Source organism: Eretmochelys imbricata, chromosome 1 (assembly GCF_965152235.1).
Source record: "Eretmochelys imbricata isolate rEreImb1 chromosome 1, rEreImb1.hap1, whole genome shotgun sequence".
Lineage (NCBI taxonomy): Eukaryota > Metazoa > Chordata > Testudines > Cheloniidae > Eretmochelys > Eretmochelys imbricata.
In genome coordinates, this window is record NC_135572.1 from 58,955,981 (window position 1) to 58,982,907 (window position 26,927).

The following is a 26,927-nucleotide window of genomic DNA, read 5'->3' on the forward strand; positions in this document are numbered from 1 at the left end:
AAAATGACAAGAATTGACAGCAGGGAAATTTTAATATTTTAAAAAATAAAAATTAAAAAATTAGCATTTTACAACAGTTGTAAAGAAAACAAAAAACAAATGAACAAAAACCCCAACATTTTCAAATGCACATGACTAAAGTTAGGCTCCTAAATCTATATTCAAGGCATCTAAAAGTAGCCTGATGATAAGAGGCACTCAGGAAGCTGCAGCTTCCAGTGATTTTAATGGAATTCGTGGGTACTTAGTACTTTTGAAAGGCTCGCTACTTTTATTTATGTGCCCAAGTATGAATTTAGGAATCTAATTATAGGTACAAAGGGTTGAAAATTTGGCCATAGTATTTTCGGTAGTCTTAGATACTTAGCAGTATTTTTTAAATAAATGATCCTTAAATATAAATATAAACTGCATATGTACAGAGGTAATTTCTTAAACTGCAGATACATCAGGCAGTTAATATTCAACTACAGTAAACGTAAAAGGCAGTTAGATCACATTATGGTTGCTGGTCAAATTTTATATCTGAAAAAAAAAATAAAAATTAGAGCTACAGAAAACTATATTAAACTACTAACTTCACCTTTTTCAACCCATTAGTTTGAAAATAGCCTTCAAGCCCACCCTTCTCATTCTTCCCCCATGACTTTCAGGTCACCACAAACACTTGCATATATATTATATAGCCTCAAAAATAAAACTACTTTGGAAGCATCCATACAATAGCAACCGATACAGAAGTTTGGACATTATACAAAATTTTACTTATTCTACTGAAGGAAACTGAAGTACTAAAATTTGGATCACAATATGTTCCCCACTGTAGTAAAAAATAATTTTGTATGATTAGTTTAATAAAATATTGAAAAAATGTGACATTTTAATAAAAGCAAAACATTATAAAATAGAGTACTTGAGACAACATAGTCCTTGTCTTTTTACACTTTTTTCTTTTAAAAAAGTAGCTACAGGAATAAAAAGTAGGAAATTTAAAAAGTGACTGCACTAATAACTGGTGCCAACAAAAGCAAGGAAGTTATTAAATAAATCTGTCACACCATCTTTCCACGAGCTTAAGGAATGCTATTACTACTCCTCCTAAACCTCTCCCATCTATAATGAAAACGAGAGACTTGATTAACACAGCATTTATCATTTGTACTGTGTGGGGGAACAAGAGCCTCTTCTATTTAAAAATGGTTCAGTTAAACAAAATAGGGTATGAAATTTGTGTCATATAGTATGTTCTTGGAGCAATATTGTGCTATCAAATTCCCAGAGATCTATCTCCATGAAGTGTTTTAAGTGTTGCCATCTTAAATAGATATGCAACTGCTGGGGAACCAACTTTATACTATTTTGGGGATATCCTGCTCAAAACAATGCATGACTAATGCATTCCCACACCTGGCCCTTCATAATTTTTTTTTAACTGTTGTAGAATCACTTGTTAAAATGATTAGGCCAACATATTCTACAGTGAGTACCCTGAAGTTTGCGTCCTAAAATCTTTTCAGGTTCCTAAATAAGGGGCCTGATTTTCAGCAGTCTCAAGCAACAAGCAGCTCTTATTGTAATCAAGAGAATACCCTATGTAAATTAAAAACTGGAGATTTCAAAATGTATTGAAAAAGTATTACTTCTGCCAAAAGATCAAATAGCTTTCCCCCTCATATTACAGAGAAGGGATGCTCTCCTTGGGCAGCACTCGTTTATTACCAATAAATGTATGAAGTGATATTTTAAATTTATCCAAACAGTACTTTAGAAAAGTATCAGTAAGTGTGTTACCAGTTTGTTTCATCACAGAAACCAACTGTAAAAAACAGCTGCTAACATTGAGCAATTTTGCAATGAATAAAACCAAAATAATCCGAAGAATCTTACCCTAAATTTATACTTTGTGCTACGTCTAAGATTCTTCACTGTGCAGGTGAGATCATCTCCATCGTATTTTGGTTTGAAACCATATCCCTATAGAAGGAATAAAATATTAATACTTGAAATATATTTATAAACCAGACTATATATAGCAAAACTTGTATAATCTGAAACATAGTAATTTGTTAGGCTGCTTGGAGTAAAGTTTTTATTCTGTAAAGAAATATTTTTGAGTCACCCTTCACCACTTGGGATGCAGGTGTACAATGGAAATAAGAGAATTATGATCAAAACATTATAATAAAATCAAAATAAACCCCATCATCTTCTGACTATAAAACAGAAGTTCTAATGCAACAAAGGGAAAAGGAGAAAATAATATGTAGCCAATATTGGTCATACTAACATATCTTTTGAGGGGAGGAGGGGAAATCATAGCAGGATTCATTGAAAAATGAAGGCAGATAAGCTGAAATGATTGTCAAGGGGAACAAGTTCCACACCATAGGGACTTTTGCCAGGATCCTTCAAGGATTTACGCATGTACTTGACTTTCTATTCAATGATACTGCTCATGTGTACAAAGCTAAAAAATGTGTATGTCTTTACAGGATCAGGGCTTAACAGCAAAAGCATACTTGATAAGGATGGTTGTTTGACATAACAAAAGAAAGGAAAACAAAATGGTTTTGTCACAGTAAAAGCAAGTCATAATTTTCATTTAAGAGGAAGGAAAAGTCATGACAAATGATGTTTCAGTATTAACAGTTTTTCCTTGGAAATTATGCAAAATCAAGTAAATAACCTTAATTTACAATAAAAATGGTTTAATTTTAAAATGATTGTTTAAAATTATTTAAAAGCCTATACTCTACTGCATAGAGCCAAATTTGTAAAAATTAATGGAGGTGGCTTATTCAGAAGGGGACTGATGGGAGTGGCAAATGCCATAACTTTTTTATATAATAGTCTCTTGAAAGACCACAAGCCCAAGATTCTTTTATGTAAGGTTCCTTACCACTGCTTTGGCTGTGTAAAGGGGCCTTGTAGTGGGCATTAATGCAATTTCCTTTATGGCCACTTTACGCTGCCAGAATGGCCTTACTGTAAATGAAAATCAGGTTCATGATTTGTATAACAATTATCATGGAAGTCATATAGATGAGGCTAAAACTGAAGACTGCAACCACAGACAAAGAGTACTGCATGGGCAGATCTCTGTGCCTGTGTGGTTCTCTTTCCAGGGCTTGGGCCTTAGCCAGGAACAACAACCATTAAGGGACTTAAAACCAGAAGGGTCAACTTAATCTGCTACTTTTATCTATAGCCAATGCAAGGGATGCTGAAGTGTAAGACAGTGATCAAATGTGCTGAATTTGTTCATGAAAAGCACTGCTGAGAGGCATGCCAAAAGAAAATAACCAATCGCCTCATGGTCAAGACTGTATGATTAGCTGTTGCAGTCATCATGGTACAAATAAGATACAGCCTGTATAAGTTGCACAAACTAAGACACTTTCATACCATCTCTGACATGGTTTTCCACAGAAAGGATGTGCTCCAAACTGACACCAATTACTTGCTCATTACTTACAAATACATCCCTTTAACAAGCAGGGACACAAAGAAAGTGAGAACATCCTTCCAACAATGCCCTCTTACTTGTTAGCAAGACTCATCCCTTTGCAGCATTGAGGATGAGGTATATTCTTGCCAAGGCCAAAGCCTAATTTGCAGCGTCCATAAGGCAAGAGATACATGAATGTTTAACATTAGAATATAATTTCATTAAAATGGAAGGACATTATTAAACATTTCAATTTTATTTACTGATATCACCTAACCATTACTAAAAAGCCTTGCTGACTATAAAAATCACAACTGCACACTAATTTCTGTAGTGAATGTTTTTTGCAGATATTTCCCCAATTTCGATTTTATTATATGAAATTTACCTTCTCCCTCTGCATGTACTATAAATATAATAAAAGCACCCATAAGTCTCATTAGAACAACATCACATCCCCAACAGAAAATCCTGTCAATGGCAAGTGTTGTTAATGCCCACACTGAGATACTATTGTGCTGAAACATTCATTTATGGTCTTTTCTCTTATTTAGAATATTTATTTCACACTTACTGAGGTCTCATCCTCCATCTCTAAAATATAAGAGATTCCTTCATCTGTTGGTGTTCCTGAGGGTTTAGTCCACTGTAAGGATAACCAGGTAACTCCAGCTTTAATCAGCATAGGACTGGCTGGCATTGACGGGGCAGTGCCTGAGGTATGATACTGGACTTCTTCACTAAAACCACTGTTTTGAAACAAACAGTATGTAAACTAAATAGGATGAAGTAGGAACAAGAATAATACGGAATTGCTATACAACAGTTTCAGGCCAATTTGTCAGACATGCACATCACTGGTAATTGCATGTTGGAACATGCAGTTGACCATCCTGTACGAACAAATTGTGCCTGTGTGTGTAACTCATGTTAATACAGGTTATACATGCCCATATTTGAATGTTTGGCCTGGAATTAATATACATATTTGTTAACAAAACAGACCAAGAATACAATTTGTTTTTTAAAATCCACTTTGAACAGTCATTATTTGCACAGCAGTTAAGTCTCTAAAACACTTGTACATTTATGTATTTTATCCAACTAATGCCAAAGCTTGTTCTTTCCACCTCTGGCCTGCACTGTTTTCCTTTGTCCAAGATTTAATAAAAAAAAAAGCAAACAAATTCATTTTGCTCCCTAACCAGCTACCTGTGCAAACATTTGTACACTTCTAAGTGAGCCTACCACTTATCAAGCATTAGTTTTCCAGGAGTCCAGAAAAATGGGACCAGCAAAGTCTCTCTGAAAGCTAAGTTTCCTGTGGAATTGGCAATATAAAATTTGTATTTTGTAATAAATGAAAATACACTGTAGACCACCTACTAATCTGGCAAAGCCTGATTTGTCAGCCTTACCTGATATATCTTTGGGTAGCCTTATTTGGAGACAAAAAGCAAGTAAAGGGTACAGGAAAGAACAAGAGACATTAGGAAACAGAATCATTAGGGAGGGATGCAAGAGTGAATATTAGGAAGCCCAGAAAATATAGTTCTCTGTGTGGCTTATGCAACAGAGGTAGCAACCTAACAACTTTGATTTCAAAACTTGGATTTCTTCTACATTGCCTGGACTATCTGGGTCTTTTTAAAGTGGAATCCATCATGATACCATTCAATTTCCCTGCACATGTCTATTTACTTTTGTTTTTTATGTTCTCAGACACATTATAATGATGTGACTACTACAAAACAAAAAGTTGTGATCTTTTGGTATAACAGATGGGCCATAATTTCACTAAGGTTTTTTTTTAACAATTAAAAACTAAAAGACAACATGTCATAAAAGCTTCTACAAAGGCAGCATGCAAACCAGATCTTGAGAATTACTATATAATGAACACAAAACAAGATGGAACTTTTCTAATTTTGGGGACAGTATTAATTTTTGTACTTGCACTAAATCACTAGTAAGAAAGTCCCAGGAACTGAGATGTGTAGATAATTATGTTAGTTACTTCAGAACAAACAAACAAACCCAAATCTACATCTAGATATGCTAAATGCATGGAGTGAATGGAAAGGCGTCATGACCCCGCAGATCTTGAGGCTGGGGTCCACAGGATTGCCCGTTGACAGTCGACTCCCTACTCCCACCCAGCATATTGCTACTAACCAACCAAGCAGAGAAACCATGAAAACAAAAGCTACAACAGGGAGGCCTCCATGGGTCTTGATTGGAGGAACACCAGGATCTCTGATTGGTATGGGCTTCCTATTTAAATCTAAAGAGAGGCACAAGAAGTTGTCCACATAACTGTGCTCTACCTGGCTGCTACATCAGACCCTGGCTTCTTGCTTGATTCCTGGTTCCTGCTTCTCTGCCTGGACTCCAGGTTCCTGCCTTGCTACTGATTCTTGCCTCTTGTCTCCAACTCTGGCTCCGATCCTTGGCTTGACTCTCTGTGACTCTGACCCTTTGCTTGACCCCCAACCTCAACTCCTGCTCCACACAGATTACCCAGCCAGCTACATTCCGGCCCCAACAAAAGGGTAGATAACAGACCTGTCTACCCACCACTAATGCCAAAATACCTAAGCAGTCACCCAATGAGTAGATCTAACGAATGGGTATGTTAAAACAAAATAAAGTGTTAATTTTAAAAAAATGTTCTTCATTTATTATTTTTACTCTCTGTGTGCGCAAACCAAAGCACACTGAAATCAATGGAAAGAGTCCCACTGACTCCAGTGGGCAATGGATCAGGCCCCAGACAATTCGCTCAGAAACTTTCTTTTAGTTATTTCTCTCTGCTTCATTTTTGTACTTTTCCTATTTAGCAAACGGTTTTGTGCTGTGTTTTATATGCAGCTGAAATTAAGAATGGTTAATAACTTAAACACATATAGGACTTATAAAAACAGAACATTTATCTTTGGTCAGTAACATCATCTAGATGAAATTCTGCTCTCAGATGCCTAAAGTTCCCAACAATATTAATAAAAGACATCCTCAATCATACCTAGGGCAAAATTTGGCCCCTCCTCTTGTAAGAGCTCTCCTTAAACATTGTTTATTACTTAAACAGAACTATAAAGCCAGTAGTGTATTTTTATGTCTGTAAAACATGTGTTTAAAAATATTTAGACAGTGATTAGTTTTAAAAGGATATATGTCCATACAGCGTAATGCCCTCCACTAGCTTACAAAACAGGAAATGTGAACTATATGTCCAGATATTCACAGATGGACTAAGAGGTGTTTTGCCTGTTTTTATTTTAATCTTCAAGATTTTATCGTAACTGTTTAGGTGTAATGTTACCTATTAAAATTGCTTCAAAATAAAGACTTCTCTGTTTTAAATCTTTTAAAATCAAAATGGTTTAATAACAGGAGCAATATATCGTATGTAGTGGTAAGAAGCTCTAAGACGTTTAAGAGCATTCAATGATATGTCTTGTGCCTTATGTATATCAGGTGGGCATATAATGTTATTTAATTACAGCAGCATTCTGTTATATATTGTTCCTACATACACATGAATGTGGACGTAGAGACATTGCATTGTTTATGTATATAACATGGGAATACTCACCTCATGCCCATGTCATTTTTGGCTGCCAGTCTAAAGGTGTACCCCATTGCTGGTGATAGTTTAGTAATTCTATACTGCTTCTGTTGGCCATAGTAACACTGACAAAACTCTCCATTTCCTTTTCCCTAAAAGGAATAATTAAAACTCATATTATTTACACTGTTCATTAAACAAGCACATCTACTGATTAAAACAGTTTGCTAAATCTTGAAGAATGTTCATCCAATTAAACTCAAAACAAGCCAAGGATGCCATAAGAAGGTAAGTGTTATATCACATTTTTCTGAATACTGAACTCAAAATGCTGTTCTTACAGTCCTTCGCTCCACAGGGCTGATGAAGGAGGCTGTGCATGTTCTGCCCCACAGTCCACCTAACTCCTTTCCTGATAAGCCCTTAAGTGTCTAGGGAATGGGTTGGGAGACAGCTGAGCCATCCTTACACAAAGAAAGAGATCTTCACACGAAAATAACTCTCAGCTCACAGATCTTGGGAGGAAGAATTGTGCCACCAGAAAGGAAAAAGCCACCCTAAACAGTGACCCAATAACGTAAGTTTTAAGAGCCTCCTGATAATACTGGCATTTTCTATTCAGCAAGCAAAATTTGAGGAAATATAGTTGTATTTTTATATACCTCCCTAGGAATGAATTGTATATTACCAACACTTGCCTCAAAGATATAGGTCACAATTAAGGTTAACAATTTGATCACGGAGGTCATGGATTCTGTGACTTTAACAGACCTCCACCTGTGACTTCTGCTTCCACCCCGCAGCAGCCAATGGGGCTCCAGCTGTCAGCCCCCCCTGTGGCTGACACGGCTCCAGTTGTCAGCGTCTCCCTGCCCCCTGTGCAGGGCTTCGTGTTCAGCCCCATGCTGCTGGGCTCTAGATTCCCTGATTTATGGTTTATTGCCTGCACCCTGCCCATACATTTTAATAAAAATCATATAGCAAACCTGCTTACCTCATCCCATTCTAAAAGATAATTGTGGATTTTAGAACCATTGTCACAAGATGTCTGCAACAAGAAAAGAATAAAATTAGGACACAATAGCAGGAGGACAAGATCACTTTAGGAAAATGGTAATGGACTAGAGACATTCATTTGTAGGTCACCTGTTCCAATCAAGTTAAGATCAGAGGTGACCAACTGTTCCCTGATGCTGGCTGTTTGAGGTTTCTCTCAACTCTCCTTTTTTTGGCAACACACACCTCTGAAAAATATTCTGGCAACAGTGTCAAATATCATCCTACAGCAATTTTCTGAGGAGCTGTAGGGTTAGATAGGTATATAAAGGGTTACATTAGCTTATCTTAATGAAGGAAAATATATGTATTTTGTAGTTTAAGCCATGGGTTTTTAGCAGCTATGGGAAGGTCTTGAGGAAAAAAATATAACTGGCAAGTTACAAGGTAAGAGAACCTGGATTTGTGCAGGAAATGGCCTAACTTCATTATCATGCACATTGTGTAAAGAGTTGTCACTTTGGATGGGCTATCACCAGCAGGAGAGTGAATTTGTGTGGGGGGGTGGAGGGTGAGAAAACCTGGATTTGTGCTGGAAATGGCCTAACCTGATGCTCACTTTAGATAAGCTATTACCAGCAGGACAGTGGGGTGGGAGGAGGTATTGTTTCATATTCTCTGTGTATAAATAAAGTCTGCTGCAGTTTCCACGGTATGCATCTGATGAAGTGAGCTGTAGCTCACGAAAGCTCATGCTCAAATAAATTGGTTAGTCTCTAAGGTGCCACAAGTACTCCTTTTCTTTTTGCGAATACAGACTAACACGGCTGTTACTCTGAAAGGTAAGCTGTAAAAATGCTGAGCTCAGAATGTGGTTAATAAGAGAAGAGAAGCATCTAATTATCAGAACTGGTCATAACAGACAAAGAAAAGTTGTTTCGTGATATGATTAACTTATAGTGATGCCTAATACAGCAATGTTATCTTGAAGAAAGAGGCCCACCCATAAACTCTTGTCTACAGGGTTAAGAAAAGGGTCAATCCCAAACTAGCCAAAAAACTGTTTTTTAAGATAATAGTCAACATGACATCACTAGTTTCTCACATTGTATAAAAGAATCAGGCTTCCTAGGAGTATTTATCAGATCCTACCTAATGATGCTGAAGTAAATCAGGATGAGAGCATTATTGCTGGGAAAAAGAAAAGGAGGACTTGTGGCACCTGAGAGACTAACAAATTTATTTGAGCATAAGCTTTCGTGAGTGCATCCGATGAAGTGAGCTATAGCTCACGAAAGCTTATGCTCAAATAAATTTGTTAGTCTCTAAGGTGCCACAAGTCCTCCTTTTCTTTTTGCAGATACAGACTAACATGGCTGCTACTCTGAAACCTGTCATTATTCCTGGGACTGATCCTTTTGTGAATATTCTCATCAAATGCTTATGAATGTTTGTTACTGTGTGGATGTGGTAATTGCTTATTATGTAGGCATTTTAGACATGTTCAGAGCAACAGTACAAATACCATTTGGCCTTTAGATTTAATAAAGGAATTTATGGTTGAATTGGTGATGTGGCAATACTATGTATTAATAAAATAATTCCAGCAAGAGCCAAACTACAGCCACAGAGATTTTCTTAGTGTGATGGCTGATGATCTTGCCTATTACATTTTCTTCACTACATTAAAAAAAAGCCCTACTGATTATGACAGTCTTAACTTGTTCTTTTTCTGATTTTTGTGCATTTATCTTTGAATTCTGAAAAATGGCCAAAATACTCCTCCAGGCCTACGAAAGTCCATAGGATAGGAACTCTTTTCCATAAGTGACTTACTGCCTACAAAAATTAGTTATACAACCCATTTTCTGCTGAAAACAGAGAATCAACATAAACTCAGTTAAATGCACAACAGTCTTTGTAAAATACATGTTGTAACAAATTAATTTGACAAAAATATACTGTACAGACACTGAAATGCAAACAGAAATGGTTATGACTAAATTTTAACAAACAAAAATACTGCACATAAATAAGTCATTTTAAAAGCAGTCCCTGTTTTAGATTTTGAAATACTCTGCAAATGACGAGACAAGTTCTTATTTAAATTTTAAAAGCTGAAACTTTATGTGACATATCTATTTGTCCTCAACTCCACTTTTTACTTTAGCTGGATGTTACCACTAAAATGATCAATGGTGATTTAGTTAGCTATGTTGACACTTAAATTGCCCATTTTTAAGTTTCAGAGTGTGAACAGTTCAACTGAGATTAACAGAGCAGTTTGTTTCTTTAGGCTATTGGTTCGGAATGTCTGCAGTCTCACAAAGATAACACTTAGTTTATACTTGGGTTCATGTTTTTAGGATTCTCTTAACAACACTAAAATTTACAAATTTCTTTTTTAAACACAAAAGCTTAGATACTGAAGCATTTATTCAATAACAAATATTTTACAATGTAAATAGTTGCTGATGGTCACTGTGAAACAGACAGAAAAAAAACACACAAAAAATGAACGCAGTAATAAAGTTTGAAAACATCCTTTAGGGTTGATTCAATACTGCATTACTCCTGAATACTGTAATTCCACACTTAAGGTTATACTGAGATTTGCACTTAAAGCAGGTATTAAATCTCATCCTGGGGTCATTTAAAACAAATCTTACCTTCCATTGTAGAGTAAGAGAATTTTTGGTCCGGTTAGTTATCCTTGGAGGATTTGGAGTATCAGGTTCACAGCTCATTGTTGTAAAACTCTCAGCTTCTGAAGGGCTTCCCTTTATGCAGTTGCATTCTGCTTGGACTCTAGAGTAGTAAAAGAGATCATTAACATTTTGTTTCAGAATGTAAATACACAATTTCTGTAGAACCGGAATAATATTTTGAGTTTACAACGTTCAAAAACAGCATATTCCCATCTCCTCCAAATGTTATAGTTAAAAGTAAACAATAAAAAAAGGTGGAAAATTCCTGCTCAATACAATTTATGCAAAGGAGAAGTGCAATATGCTGCTTTGGATATACATACACAGTGGCTCCCATCAGTCAACAATTACCCTCCCTATAGTTATATATGAGAAACCAGAGTTACCCTCTTGCAGTATACTGGATACCACTATGTGATAACCACAGGTAAAGGTAGACTTTTAACGGTGACCAATGTATACAAAAATAATAAATTATCCAAAGGTAAAAGTGTACGAAAACACTGAAATTTATCAGTCAACCTCCATGTTTTGTTTTTAGATACTAGCAGACTAATATTATGCACATTCCATAAATATGCAGTAAACTACAAGAACACTAAAAGCCAATTATTTTAAAAGGAGACGTTATGAGATGTATTGATGCTCAGAATATCAGATACATGAATGAATAAGGAACTTCCAACAATTTTCATAATTTGTGCAACACCAGAAAGAAAAACATATCATCATAACTTCAAGTTTGGTCTTTATTATTGACCACCTACCTGCATTAATTAGAGAAAAACCTAAAAACCATTGTGGTTTAAGGACTTCATGTTTCATACTTAGGCCAAAATGTTCATGCCTGGATACCTAATGTTAGGCACTTAAATACATATTTATCCAGTTAAATGTGTATTCTCCACCTTCTTTTGTTAGTCTGAAGTCTCATTAACTAGCATCTAAATTAGAAACAAGAGAGAGAGATAGAGAGAGAGGAAAAGGAACCAAGCATGGCATCTTCTCCCCACCCTCTGCCATTTCTTCCATGGGCCATGAATTGTGCAGCAGTTCTTGCTGGAGCTGCAGAATTATAGTGAACTAGGGACCCTCACAACAGTGCATAATCGATCAGATTCTCTTGTCTACTACCACACTGTGTAAATTGCACAAAGTGGCCTTAAAATGTCCAGAGATAGCTAGTGGAGAATTCTCTTTTTGTAGGTGAGCTTTCTATTGGTGGAAGCCTGGCAGAAACGGCTCCATCACCTCCTGTGCCAACCCTGCCACAAGAGGAAGGATGGGAGAGTGTCAGGGGTGTTCTGGTAGCATTAAGTGAGAAGGAGGGAGCATGGTGTAGGGGAGCCACAACAGGCTTCTAGAGTCTGCCAGTCTTGGACCTCAGGGAGAAAGAGTTCACTACTCTTCATTTGAGAGTATCAACATTTCAGCTGTGGCTAGTTCATAAACTACAGTGATCATCAGGGGAAGAGCAGCATGTCTGGTGGGAAATACTGGAGATATCAAAGTTAGTTACTGTATTCATATTGTTATACATTCTAATTATAATGAATAGTTTCAAATTTGGAAAGTTATTTTAAAAATTTCCATTGCATTTAACAGACAAAAAGAAGGGGACTTACCTTGCATGGTAATCAGTTGCTGGCCTGAGATCATTTATGGTAACACTAGTTTTTTCTCCACTGGAAAGAAGTACAATTTTGTTTAAAATATTGTCTCAGAATAATAGAAATTAAAGATGGAAATAATCTAATCAATCCACCTTGCAGTGCTCCCCACTATTGCCCAGGGCTTTGTTGTTCTAATATATATAGTGGTGCTTTATTAAAGGTGTCTCTATTTTTTGGGTTCCAGTTCTTTTATATAAAGATTGTCCTCCACTTTACTCGGTCACCCAGTGTGTGAGATATCGTTTGAGTCCCATCCCTAGGTGGACACTATATGAAAATAATACCGTAAAATACTAATACACAAACCTGTTATAAACACTGATTTTCACACCTCTCTGACGTAAATAAAATCATTACTCAAAACAGTAACTGATTCTTCAAGAGAGCTGCTGCTGCATATTCACATTTGTGGGAACACCACCACACCTGGAGTAGTTCTTATTATGGAGTGCCAATTATTTCAATTTATATAACTAGTTCTCACACCACCGTACATTCAGAACTGAGGCTTTAAAAGGGCTGTGTAGCCCTAGCCACATTCCTTCCATTAAACCGAAAAGTCCTATGAGCACAGAACTTGGAGGAAGAGGGGACGGTAGCAGGTAGTATGCATACGCACAGGCAACACACTTGAATAACCACAATTACTATGGTAAATAATTTTTTTATTCTTTATCCTCTGCATATTCCTACTTGCAAGAGGCAAGCAAGAAGTGCAGCCCTCAGGAAGGTGTCCATTAGCCCGGTTTGGCTAGCTTTCAGATTATGTTGTGAAGGCTCATCTCTTCTCCCTTTGTTTTAGGGAAAGAGTGGCAAGGGTCTAGGATTCTGCTGGTGAGACTTAAGTTTTGCTTACATTTTGCTGTTGCCAGGGTATTGTGTTCTGGAAGTAATAAAACTTAATAACAGACTGTCATGGGGTTCCAGAACCTTGGAAAGGTAGCTTTGTTTTGGTGGTGGTTGTAGTACAAATTGAAGTAAGTAAATAAAAAAGATATAGATCTGATCCTGTATCATTTCAGAAACCTCAACTTCCATTGTAGTCAACTGAAGGACAGTCAGTAGAAGATGAAGGTATTCTGTTCCTTAAAGGGTCAAGCCTTTACATAGTAAATTATTGGTAAAGATTTGGGAAATAAAGCAGTTTCATCTTACTGATTAAAACAATTTGCCTCAAAAGTGAAGTTGTGTGAGACGTCTCATTATCTCACTCTGTAGATAAAAGGCAGTTTTTAAAATAGGCTTTTATGTACAAAGTTCAAGGCATCAATAATCTAATCAAGATAACAAATACCTACGTATATACAGTTTTGTATTTTCCATCTTTTCCGGTGTTTGAAATGAGAACTTCATAAACATACACCTCTGGCACATTATTCTTGTCAGTGTCCCCATTGATGGCACTGGATGGAGGGGACCATGCAAGTACTACTGTCCGTGCCTGAATGTCTGATATCTACAGAAACATAACATTTAAGAACTCTGTTATATAACTTCAATTGTGTGCAAATACCGATAACTAAATAGTATGAATAAAACAGAACAGAAAATGGGACTTTTTCAGAATATTTGTTCAATTACAATAACTCGCTGGTTAGGCTACAAGTGGGACCAAACTATGTATTTGGAAATACAAGAAATGGCATGATCGCTTCCATACTCAGACACAAAGCTGTTTGCAACCAAAGAACATAAATAAGTAACGAGAGCCATCTAGTGGCAAAATACAAGTGAACAGTATATTTGTTTGTCATTCTTGTATATAAATTCTGGGAATAATTTTTTATTTATTTAACAAGGCTCTAAAGTTTTTTATTACACTTGTCAAAACATGAAGTTAAAGGGACACCATCAACAATAAAAAAGTCACACCTCTGTCTGAACATTTATTACCTGTTGTTACATGTAACATTTAAGATTACTAAAACTGAAAAAGCTTCTATTATATTCAAGATCTTATATTATGTCTATCAACATAGTACCTGAGTGCCTTCCAAAAGCACATTAAGTGACATGACTAACATTTATCGAGTGTGGTGCTCTTTCTTCCTTCCTCTCCCTAAGGGGAAATTTGTGCATGGATTTATTTTCATTTTATTTTTTAAACATATGTACGGCTGTGTTATTATTAATTAAGGTTAAGTTTAAAGTGCATTTGAACTTTAGAATGGAAAGTGGTGAGGTTTGCAGTTGTTCTTTGATCCTACAGGAATTTCTTCTGCAACCTTGGATCAGTCCTCTGAGAAAGTTCGGTCTTCTGTATAAACAAGCTTCACCCTTGCAGTACACAGCTATGTTGTGCCACAGGAACAGAGTTGTTGACTGCAATCCAATTCTTGTCGCAGAGCTCTAGGTGGTCTTTTAGGTATCCCAGTCCCAGACCATTAAAAGCCTCCGAGATAGAGACCAAGAGTTTGAATTTGATGTGACATTCTAGGGGGAACCAGAGTAGCAAGTAAAAGACATCTCTGATGAGCTCATGATAATCCTTGTTGTGCAAGAGGCATGCTACTGTATTTGTACTATGTACTCATGGGGGAATTCTGCAACACTGCGCAATGCAGAATTTGTGCAGAATGTTTCCCGCAGAATTATACTTTTCCCCATAGAATCTGTGATTCTGATGGTGAGGTGAAGGGAAGCTGCAAAAGGGGACCTGCACCCCTCCTTGCTTGCTGTCCCGGGCAGCGGTCCCAAGCGGGCATGTCAGTTTGGGGGAGACTTAAATCACCACCTTGGGGGGACAGGGCTGTACGTGCGTGCGAGACTCTGTCCCTTGCATTGGGCACACAGTGAAGATGAACAGGTCCCTGAGGTGTTTCTGGGGCAGGCCCAGCCTTTGTGCTATGTCAGGGTTGGGTGTAGCCTTGCTGCCAAGTCTGTGCTCCGTGCCCAGGGTCTCAGCTGCCGGCCCCACCCTGAGGCTCTGCTGCTGCCTGGCATCCCTGTGGGCAGCGGCTCCACTCCCTGGACATATGGCGTGCACTGGCCTTTTATATTGAACAAATTAAGCTATTTCGCAAGTCGAACCTGCTGTTTATTGTGGTGGTGGACAGGATGAAGGGCCTCCTGGTGTCCACACCAAGGATATCATCGTGGATGACATCCTGTATCTGTGAATGTTACAACCTGGCAAAGGTCCCTGCCCCTGCTCTGACGGCGCACTCCACCAGAGCTCAGGCGTCCACGGCAGCCTTCCTGGCCCAGATCCTGACCCAGGAAATATGCAGGGGGGCAACGTGGTCCCCGGTACACACCTTCGCTTCCCATTATGCTATCACCCAGCACACCAGGGACGATCCAGTGTTCGGCAGAGAAGCGCTTCAGTCAGCGATTTCATGAACTCTGACCCCACCTTCTAGGTGAGGCTTGGGAGTCACCTAATTGGAATTGATATGAGCAAGCACTCAAAGAACAAAAAACGGTTACCTACCTTCTCGTAACTGTTGTTCTCCCAGATGTGTTGCTCATATCCATTCCAAACCCACCCACCTTCCCCTCTGTCTGAGTGATCCGGCAACAAAGAACTGGAGAGGCGGCAGGTTGGCGGGGCCCTATATGTGGATCCATGAAGGTGCGACTCATGGGGCCCCACAGCTGACCTGATGGGTGCTGCTAAGGGAAAAGCCTTCTGGCAGCGAGACTCTGGGTGCAGAGCGTGGGCGTGCTGGGTGGCAACCGAGCCCCAGGCATGGCAGCAGCTGAGATGCCAGGCACGGGGCAGCAGCAGAGCCACCGATGCAGCGGCAGCAGGGATACCGCAGGAGCAGGGCTGGCAGCCGGTACCCCAGGTGTGGGGCCGGGACCCCGGATGCTGGGCATGGGCAGCAGCAGAGCCCTGGGCGCGGGGGCAGCACGGGGATTCCTGGGCGTGGGGAGGCAGCAGAGCCCCACGTAAAACGTGGGGGTCCTGCAGCACCCCCTGCAACCCTAGTTCCCTGGGTAAATGTTTAACCATGTAACCAATAGAATTTTAATCGGTTACACGGTTACTGTTTTTACACATTATTTACATCCCTAGTTTGGACTATCCCAGCAGGGGAAAGTCTTGAACTGAGCTGGCCTGGGTGGGGGAGATAGGAAGTGGCCCAGGGAGTGCAGCCTTAAGCAGCCTCAGTTGCCAGACCACTGGTAGCCCCAAAGGACTCTCGGTCGGAGCCTGGTGGAGTGGGAGGGTCTGGGCTCCCCTAACAACAACGCCCCTGCTGTTCATGGGTCGTGTCCCTAACTACTAGGCCTTGCTTCCTGACCAATCCTTGAGTGAGGACCATTACACTCTGCCAACCAGCAGCATCTCTGTGTCAAACAGGTTTAACTTAACACAGCTTTTCTTCATGTTTGAGCTGATCTTCATCAAGCATTGCACTAGGATGATGGAAGTAGTTTTGCCATACGTTTTGAAGGATACAAAGATCTCTCATCTGCATATTGTTGGCATATGAGCTCATTAGGTCTCAGTAGTTCTGCTAATGGCTTCACATTGATGTTGAATAGGAACTGAGAGAGAACTGATCCTTATGGAACTCAGCAAATACAGGTCTGGAGGTGAACATACAGTTACAGACTAAAAAAAAATATTTTCCCCATTTGTTTACTTTGTGCATTTGACAGTACGTTATTCAGGGTGAGTCTCACTTTTTTCAATGCATAGTAAATTAGTCGATTTTCTCCGTCCAAGGCCCTATTTTCACCCAGGAATTGGGAAAATGGACATCATGCCATTCAACTTCAATTAAAAGAAGATATAGTAAAGCTGCAGCTCAACCAGCATACTGATAGCACTTCAAGCTACGAAGACTATTTCTCTCAGCGATCCACATACACCTACATAAGTACTGAATTAGCAAATTTCTGCTTGTAATATATTGAATAATTATTTGAAAAGTTACTGAAAATTTTTACTTCTGAAACTAATTTTGAATGTTAACAAACATTTCCCTGCTTTCTTTAATGATAAACTGCCTATTATAAGAGAGAGTTTTACCAGTACAGTTATTATGCCAGCTGCATTAATGCCACATACACAGAACAGAAACAACAAAATAATGGGATTCTATATGTGTGTGTCTGAATTATTTTAACCTTGACAAGTATACAGTGGGCGAAATTCTTTTCTTAATTACACTGGGACTGTATCAGGGCAAGCCAGAAAAGAATTCAGCTTAATAAGTCTTAAAAAGTTAGTTTCTCTAAAATTTATGAAATGGCCACTTTAAGTAATTTGAACTTCAGTGATCAAAGATCCCTCAGTCTGGTGATTTTTCATTATTGTTGCTACCTAAAGGTCGTCCACACCTGGACAATAGAAAACCAAGTGTCACTACAGGGTAAAAGATGAATACCTCAATTCTGATTCTGTGGAAAGTTGCATTTACTTACCACTGGCTTGGTAATACTAGAAATAAGTGCTTCGAGTGCTTTTGTTTCTTCATCCTTTTCTTAAAAAACAAAACAAACAAAAGTCCATGAATAACTGTTTAACATTTTTACAATAAAGCATCTTCTTAAATCCAGACAATACACACACATTTAGATGTGTGCAAGTGGAACTTCCTTATTAACTTAAGCTACTCTAAAACTGAAATAAGAGTACCTAAACAAGGGGGCTGTACACATTTAATAGATTACAGAGGCATGACCATCTCCTAAAAATATATTTATTTGAATTTAAATAACTCACTGCTTTGGAGGGCTTAGGAGATATCTTAGATATCTCAGTTACCTACCCTATTTTTTTATTAATATATTTTAAAAAAAAGTGTTTACACTAACTGAACATTTATTTAAGATGCTTCATACGTTTTCTCACATGTACTACTGAGATAATAAAATGATAAAATTAGCAAGTGAACGGATCTAACCTGGCTTAGGTAGATTATTGGTTAGATGGGAGTTGTAGGGTATTTTTCCTTCATTTCTTTTTTTAAAAAATGAGCAAATTTCAAGTGACCCACTCCCCCCACTTGCTAAATCTCCCACCAGAAAGTGAGATCAAGTCAATTCACTGTTTTATGTTAATAAGATTTTTCTGGTTAAAGTTGATTAAAAAATATCTGTGACCTGTTATGCCTTTGTTACTGCAATTCTACGTGACATCATAAAGTGTTTTCTCTTTTTAAATCAACTTTAAATTTGACATAAAATCCATTGAAATAAAGCAGACTTGCAAAGAAGGCCTACTGTGTGTGTGTATTTATTTATTTACGATTTTTAGTCATAACAGAGTAACACTGAACTTTATAATAATTGCATTTGAATCAATCACAAACGAGTGCAACTGCGAAAACTAAAACCAAAAAGAGAAGGAAAGATGGGAAGATGAAAGTAAAAAGAAAAAATTTTGGTACACAGAGCTGCAATGCTGTTAAGAGAAAAACAGCAATTACAGTTTATAAGTGATTACACAGAAATACCTTTACTGTTAAGATTCTCAATTGTTAGACAATAAAATTTTGGATGCCGCCTCAAAGAGAAACATTTATTTTATATACATGTACCACAGAGGTATGATGTCTTTTAAAAGTGTGTATGATGAAATGAGATTATGTGCAAATTAAAACAACAAAGGTAAAATCAAGCCAAAATGTGAACAGTCTCTGTTTTCTTACTCTAAAATGTTTGGCTACTTTAAATATACAGCACACATTTAAGATTTATAACTGTACTGTAAAATGCACTGATTTATTTTGTAACCTTCCAAATAAAACTGCTCGACATCTCTCAGTGAAAGGGTGAGAATTTCATTTTTCTTAGTATTCCACATAGAATAATGATAGCTAAGAAGTCTATCCTTACTGATATGCTATTTTGTTTTTAAGTTTACTAAAAAGCTGCAACATAGTGTACATAAAGGACAATACTATTCATACACAGTGAACATAGGCAATCGAGCAACAGTCATGTAGCCACATCATAACCCCAGCAACAACCCCAGCCACAGAACAACCCCAGCAACAACTTCCAGTAGGGAGAACACAGAAGTGATGTAGCCAGCCAAGCCGTGGGTTGTCAGCCCTAGAGGTTAAGACAACAGTTCAGCCTACTGATTAGAGCTGGTTTGGGGGAGGGACAGAGTTCAGGAACTAGCCGAGGGTAACTACTAGAGGGACAGAAGCAGAATGCCAGAGCCAGAGGGTAAACCAGAATCGTGAGCTGAGGCCTGAAGCTGAAGGCTGGAGCAGAACAGGGACTGGTTCGACAGGGGATCAGGAGCAGGTTCAGTGGATCAGGAGCAGGTTCGAAAACAAGGCTGAGCAGGATGGGAACCAGGCAGGAGCAGGGACTGGAATGAATGGCTGGAGCAAGGACTGGAAACAGGAGCAGGGCAAGCGCAGCTGTCAGCGTGGTATGTGTTGAGCAGCTTCTGATCTGTTGTGGGTGCTAAGCTTAAAAGATGGCTGCTAAACCATCAGCCAGTCAGGTGCTGTGGCTACTCTGTCAGTTCCAAGGCAGTGTAGCTAGGCTCATTGGCGACAGCAAAGTTAGTCAAGGAGCAGGTTAGCAACTGGTCTGGCCCCTGACAAGTGATGATGAGGGGATGCCCTCTTCTGTGCAGCAGCATGACCGCTTTCCTTCTTCACTGGCTCAGTGCTGCACTAGCAAATATTGAGGACATCCTAACTAGATATGGGTGCAACATTGTAATGAGCCATAAAACCAGAGTCTCTATTAAACCCACAGTTTTTAGGGTCCCGCAGAGGTATGAATTTAAGTTCCCAGGCTTGTCTTTTGAAGGTGTTGTGCAGGTTTTCTTTGAGGAAGAGGACTGAGTGATCAGATGTGCAGTGAAAATTTTGTCAAAACTGTTTGCTTATGGGTGACAGGGTGTTTTTGCCTTTTATCATTTTTCTGTGTGAGTTCATTTGAAAGAGCAGTGATTGTCTGGTTTCACCCTCATAGTTGTTGTTGGGGCATTTGATACATTGGATGAGATATATCACATGTGAAATGCAGTGTAGTTGTAGCTGTGTCAGTCCCAGGACATTAGAGAGACAAGGTGGGTGAAGTAATATGTTTTCTTCGACCAACTTCTGAAAAGCTTGTCTCGCTCACCAACAGAAGTTAGTCCAATAAAAGATATTACCACACCCACCTTGTCTCTCTAACATGTTGTGACAGGCATGCATAGATCCCACGGATCTTGAAAGGTGTGCTGTGTGGGTATTGATCATTGTAGCAGTGGTGATATGTCTGCAGGTTTTGCATCTGTTCTGGCATGGTATGGTGCTGCTTTGAGTTGGTGTGTCCTGGTTTATGGGGAGCTTGCTTCTGATGATGAGGTTGGGGGGTGACGGTTGTTTGAAGGCCAGAAGTGGGGGCTTGGGAAAGATTTCATTCAGGATGTGGTCCCTATTAAGTATGGGTTGTATCTGTTTGATACCCCTTAGAGATATTAGTGTGGGGTGGTAGGTGACAAGTAGGGCTGTGTGATCAATGGTTGTTTTTCCCCTATACTGAAGCAGGTTCTTCTAGCATATTTGATTGGCCCATTCCATGATGTCATCTATTTCTCTAGTAGATTGTCCATGTTTAGTGATGGCAGTTTTAAGTGTTTAGATGTGTATCCCGGACTTTCTCTTTAGAGCAAATACTGTGCCTCGGTGCAGGTAATAGATTTTTTGATATGTCTGGGGTGGTTGCTGGATCTGTAGAAGTAAGTGTGGGGATCTGCAGGGATTTTTTATATAGGTGTTTGTAGGGTTCCATTGTTGAAGCTGATTGTGATGTCCAGGCATTTGATGCTGGTGTGGGAGTGTTCTAGAAGGATTTTGATGAATGGTTAGCGGTTGTGGAGGAAATGTAAAGCAGCAGGGATGCAGACTTTCTGAAGGCCTCCCCTGACGTAGCGATATTCATTCCTCGCTTCTGAGATGACCTGTTGGTTCCAATTTACTCCTGCTGCTATGCAAAACTTTTGTGGACAGCCTAGTCCCAAACCTTTTCCAGAGCAAGAGCAGAAATAGGAAATTAACTCACTCTACTTCAGAGCTTTAGCAAGCATCAAGGATAGGACTTCTGTGTATAGATGGTGCTCTGTGTTTGAACAGCTGAGCCTATAACATCACATGTACGGACTCCCTCCTCCCATACAGTAAAGGAACAAACTTCAACAATTCACACTAAGTGTCCCACCTAATAAATTGCTTTAACAATGAAGAATCTGGTGTCTTCTAGCCATCAGTGTTTGCAGACATCATATTCGTGCTTCCTATTCCCATGCTCAAAGCTTGGGCACCCTATATTTCTTCATCTCCTATTCCTTTCTCATCAGGTGCATGCACTTCATGAATGTCCCTTTTGATTCCTTTACCACTCTTAACTTCATGACTTCTGCCATGGTGCTCATATTCCAGGATCTCTTCTCCATCCTTATTTGCACATTCTGAGCCCTTCTTAGAACTTATTTTTTCTATAAAGGTCTTTCTGCAATGATTTGGTGTGGAAAGAATTTACAAATTAAATCTAAAAACAAAAGCCCACAGAACAAAGATAGGACATTCCACCTGCTTAGTAACTGGTATGTAAACATCATGGAGCAGGGTCCAGAGACAATGCATTGGGAGGGAGAGGTGGGTCATGTGGTGCCATGTGCCTGCGCGCCACCCCCCCTCAATTTGTCACGGAGGGAGCTGGGCTGAGCGCAGCTGAGGGGGATGTGTCTGGGAAAGGCATTGGCAACTAGTGCTCCCACTGAACTGTAGGAGCAGGATTTTATATTTGTACTATAAGAATTAATGTATGATTTGATCATCCTGCCAACCACCCTTTTTGAATAGCAGAAAGGAATGATCCTCTGGGACACTGGTAGAAACGCATCTGACAGACTGGCAGTGTCTGTACTGATGTTAAGGCAGGGACAGACCAGAACAATCCTTATGACAGATTGTGGTCACCCTTTTGTTTTAGGATAAGTTAGAATGTCTACTGTGGTTTCCTATATGTATTACAAATTAGGCACTCTAGTTAAATATACATTTCTTTGTTTTAAGGTCTAGTAAGTAAGAGACAGGATCTTGTATTGTGTCTATGTTAAGGAGATTAGAGGAACGTTGAAGGCCTGGGCCCCAGTGTGAATTGTTTTGATTATAAGATTTAGGAAGGCTTAATTTACGATGTCTTTTGCTCAATATAAAGTGACACTGTTTGTATTCTCAAAGATCTCTGTAAAAGACTGTTTGTGTGAATGAGGAATGCATACATCAGGAAAAGATAAGGTGTGAAGGCCATTTTTATAGCCAGATGGTCAAGGAACATGGAGTGAAGAGACTTAACTACTCCAAAGAACTATCAATGCACATCCATAATTAAGGAAGGGCAGACTGATGACCCTGAGGTGAAGGCTGGCACCCCTAAAGACAGGACAATTGATTAAATTGAAACCAGGACAGGATGACCCTCTTGGAGGAGTACTGGAATGTTAACATCAAAAGATACACCAATTAAGAAGTAACCGGTCCCAAACTGACACAGCAAAATCCATAGACTTCAACAGAGAAAAAAGACTATAAGAACAGGGTGCTTGGCCATGGGACTTTGGGTTCGTCTTGCCACACTCCAGGAGCATCAGATCGCAACCGACAGAGCCCTGCTCCCCTCTGCGACCAATCTGGCTGGCCACTAGATTGATCCAGACTCTGAACTGGTAACTATAAACATCAACTGGCAGGACTGTGTGTCTGATTGAAAAGCATACGCTAACTGCTGTATTCTCAATAAATGCGGCATGCTGCCTTCTCCCCATAAAGATCCCTGTGTGCTTCTTATAAGTATAACAGAACCCCGCTAGGACGTGCCCAGAGCAGGGAAGAGAGATGGGGCTGGCAGTGCAGCTCCACCAGAGGTGGTGTGGGGAAGCCCTCTGAGTCCCGTCCCTTCCTTGCCCACAGCCACAGTTATCTGCTCGGCAGGAGGTGTCTGGAGCCCACTCTGGCCTGTGCTGTGCCTGCAGCAGGGAGACGATAGGAGAAGTAAGTGGGGAAGGAGCTGTGAGGAGGGTGGGAGCAAGGTGGTGCCGGATTGGAGAGGGTATAGGAGGTGCAGGGGGAGTGGAAAAGGGGTCAGAGGTAATGTGTGGATCAGTCACATGCCCCCCCCAACCTTTAAATTGTGCCCCCCAACCAACAAGAGTTACGAGTAACCTCTGTCAGGGACTGTTTCCCTCTATGTCCTTTACAGTGTCAAGCAGACTGTTTGCATTCTACAGACACATCAACAAGCAGTACCATGAATATCAAAGAGAGAAACCAAATGGTGGACAAAGTGCAGACCTTTATCTAAATGGAATTATATGATGTGACCCACAAAACTTGCTCAGATCAAGATGCAGCCTTGCACACTAGCAGCTGCAGTCTCTTAGAGCTGTTCCTGCTTTAATAACAAGGGTGGTGAAATCAACAGGCTGCTGTCCAGCTTCAGTCTGGTCACAGTGTGATTGCTCCACCTCTGCAGATAATATACAGAACAAGAGGTAGCATTTTGCTAACACTTACCTTCTATTTCTGCATCCACTTGAGAATTACTTTTTCCTTTCCCCAAAGACTTGCTCTTTGTAGATCCTATGCTGACACTACTTGCGTCCTGTCCTTTCACAAGTCCATTATGTTCGTTTGTGGGAGAAGGACATTTCTGAGGGGATGGTGGCGGACTGTTCAATTTTTCTTTCTGTGTTCCATGCCGATCTTTTAATTTTTTCTGTAAACGTTCATATGTTTTACTAGACCTTTCATCTCTAAAGTTGGACCTTCCATGGTTAGAGAGAGCATCTAAATTAAAGCAAAAACATGAAATGCTCAGAAAATGTCATAATGTATAAAATATATTTACAAATTCATTTGAAGAGACTCCATATATATCTTGAAATTACATCTGTTCTTTTCTCATTGTGAACCTAATGAAAAGTTTACCTACTTGGCATTTCAATCAAACGTTAATTGTTGCATATAATTTTTTTAAGGAGAAAAATGTAACCCTTTTTCCTGTTTTAGTTAAAACAATAGATCTTAAATATTCCAAATTCTGCTTTGCACTGTTTAATACTATTAAATCCTGCACCTGTGTGGAAAAATTAGTGCTTGCCAATATGACATCGGTCTCCCTCTACCAATGAATTAGAGGCTAAGTAGTCTCTATAAGGTCCTGTTGGTGCAATAGACATAGTAATACCTATTCTGATTTATTAATAGAGTGCTGTAAAGAAATATTAAAACAGAAAATGGAGAAACCACAGTGAAACCATATAACTCTTATAAATTCACTTACCACAGTGTTTGAAGATCTCATTTCAGCAAGGCTGAAACACCACATATTGAGCAAACAAAATGAATCAGCACTTAAGCCCTGATTAAGCAGACCGCACTCATTCAGCAAAGCAAACTGAAGAATAGGCTTTGTTGAATTGGGACTAGAGAGCATTTTACTACAGTAATAAGCCACAACAGGTAATGGATACTGTATCCTAATGGAGGTTCCAGTCAAAAAATTTCTCCTATGTCCTACTGGCTGCAACTGGCAGCTAAGTTTTGGAACAGAATAATGAATGGTCTTTCAGCAGAAACCAACAGAGACCAGTAGAAAAAAATCCCAGCACTGAAGGATACTAATGGAATGAAGCTAGTCCAGCCAGGCATGCTCAGCACACTATTCATTTCTGTTTAAAAATTAATAGTAGATTTCTATATATTTATAGTATCATGGGCAAAGCTATTCTCCTAATCTGTTTGATGAGGCAGTCAAAACAGCGAACAGCAGTGATCTGGTGTACAGCTGTGACTTCACCAAAAAAGCCCAATCACCCAAACAGAACATGTCTTTGGACAAATAATGATTAATAACAAGAAAGAACTATTCATTTTTGTCAAATTTTGTACTAAAGATTCTACTTCCTTTCCCAGCACTAACATTTTCATTCATTTTAACATCACATACAGGAGTGCTTTAATTACACAGTGAAGCCTTTTACAAGGTACACACCACAGCACCAGCTCTGTTTTCTCAGTGTAATCCTATCTGTCATTAGTAAAGGAAACAGCTGGTGTTTGTTATACTTATGGGAAAATGAGATTCCTCTCAGGGTGAACAACCTGTCACTTTACTTCCTCAATTTATGCACTGGTTGCATTTAGAAGAAAAGTTTAGCAATGGGAAAACAGGTATCAGGTGGACGAGATGGTTGACTTATCAACTTTTGGTAACAAAGACATTTTATTAAGACAGATTACTTAAAATGAAAAAGTTTTTTAAAATGTATTCTTTGCATTATATACATGACATATATATATATACACACATACACAATACTTATAATAATACTTATAACAATACTCATTACAATATATATAAACAATCTAACTATGAGGGAATAAACCTTCTGGATATTTTGATTTATCACTAACGTTTTAAATGGGCAGAAGTAACACACCATCTTAGCTTGTGTAGATGTACCATATCGTTGCACATAATCTGAAAAGATAACTGTGAAGTGGATTTACAAATATAAATATTAATTCAATTCTGAAATATGAAGAAAAAAGAAGAGCTAGCTCCTGTTCTAGTCTGCAAATGTTAAAATTGAGAGGTTTTTAAAAAAATATTTATCACTTTATTCAGAACAATCTGTGGGTGGAATGCTAGCTTAGTTAAAAATATAAAAATGATTGCCATTAACCATATCTTTCTACTCTGTGAAATAATCTACATATAATAAGTAAACCAATTATGATCAGAGTCACATATGTTCTACAATTCTGCAGTCATGGAACTGGCTGCAGAATCAATTCCTTACCATAGAACTGTGCAGCAGAATTAAAGGCCTTAAATATATCAGAAAGTTTTAGTTGTTTAAATTGGTTTCTAAATAGTCTTAGCTAAATGGGTACAAACCACTTGTGTAGACACTCTTATTTAAAAAAAAAAAAGGAGGACTTGTGGCACCTTAGAGACTAAAATTTATTTGAGCATAAGCTTTTGTGAGCTACGGCTCACTTCATCGGATGCATTCAGTGGAAAATACAGGGGGGAGATTTATATACACAGAGAACATGAAACAATGGGTGTTATACACACCGTAAGGAGAGTGTTCACTTAAGATGAGCTAATACCAGCAGGAGAGTGGGGTGGAAGAAAATCTTTTGTAGTGATAATCAAGGTGGGCCATTTCCAGCAGTTGACAAGAACGTCTGAGGAACAGTGGGGGGTGGGGGGGGGGAATAAACATGGGGAAATAGTTTTGCAAATCCAGTTTGCAAATTAATTCCAATTCAGCAGTCTCTCGTTGCCAACTATGTCCACATATCTATTCAGGGAACACCATCATAGGGCCTAATCACATCAGCCACACTATCAGAGGCTCGTTCACCTGCACATCTACCAATGTGATATATGCCATCGTGTGCCAGCAATGCCCCTCTGCCATGTACATTGGTCAAACTGGACAATCTCTACGTAAAAGAATAAAATGGACACAAATCAGACATCAAGAATTATAACATTCAAAAACCAGTCGGAGAACACTTCAATCTCTCTGGTCACTCGATTAG

At 39.0% G+C, this 26,927-nt stretch overlaps 1 protein-coding gene across 4 annotated transcripts in view; it reads right to left on the reverse strand.

Annotated features, from left to right (window-relative positions):
* FNDC3A (fibronectin type III domain containing 3A) overlaps window positions 1-26,927 on the reverse strand; it is a 214,672-nt gene that overhangs the window by 33,486 nt on the left and 154,259 nt on the right. For all 4 annotated transcript variants that reach the window (XM_077811423.1, XM_077811422.1, XM_077811425.1 and 1 more), the window contains 9 exons: window positions 23,883-24,155; window positions 17,773-17,831; window positions 13,692-13,849; window positions 12,346-12,405; window positions 10,682-10,820; window positions 8,011-8,064; window positions 7,044-7,168; window positions 4,023-4,197; window positions 1,888-1,974 (listed from right to left, as the gene is read on the reverse strand). In XM_077811423.1, the coding sequence (XP_077667549.1) occupies window positions 1,888-1,974; window positions 4,023-4,197; window positions 7,044-7,168; window positions 8,011-8,064; window positions 10,682-10,820; window positions 12,346-12,405; window positions 13,692-13,849; window positions 17,773-17,831; window positions 23,883-24,155 (1,130 nt within the window). The remainder of the gene's footprint in view (window positions 1-1,887; window positions 1,975-4,022; window positions 4,198-7,043; window positions 7,169-8,010; window positions 8,065-10,681; window positions 10,821-12,345; window positions 12,406-13,691; window positions 13,850-17,772; window positions 17,832-23,882; window positions 24,156-26,927) is intronic.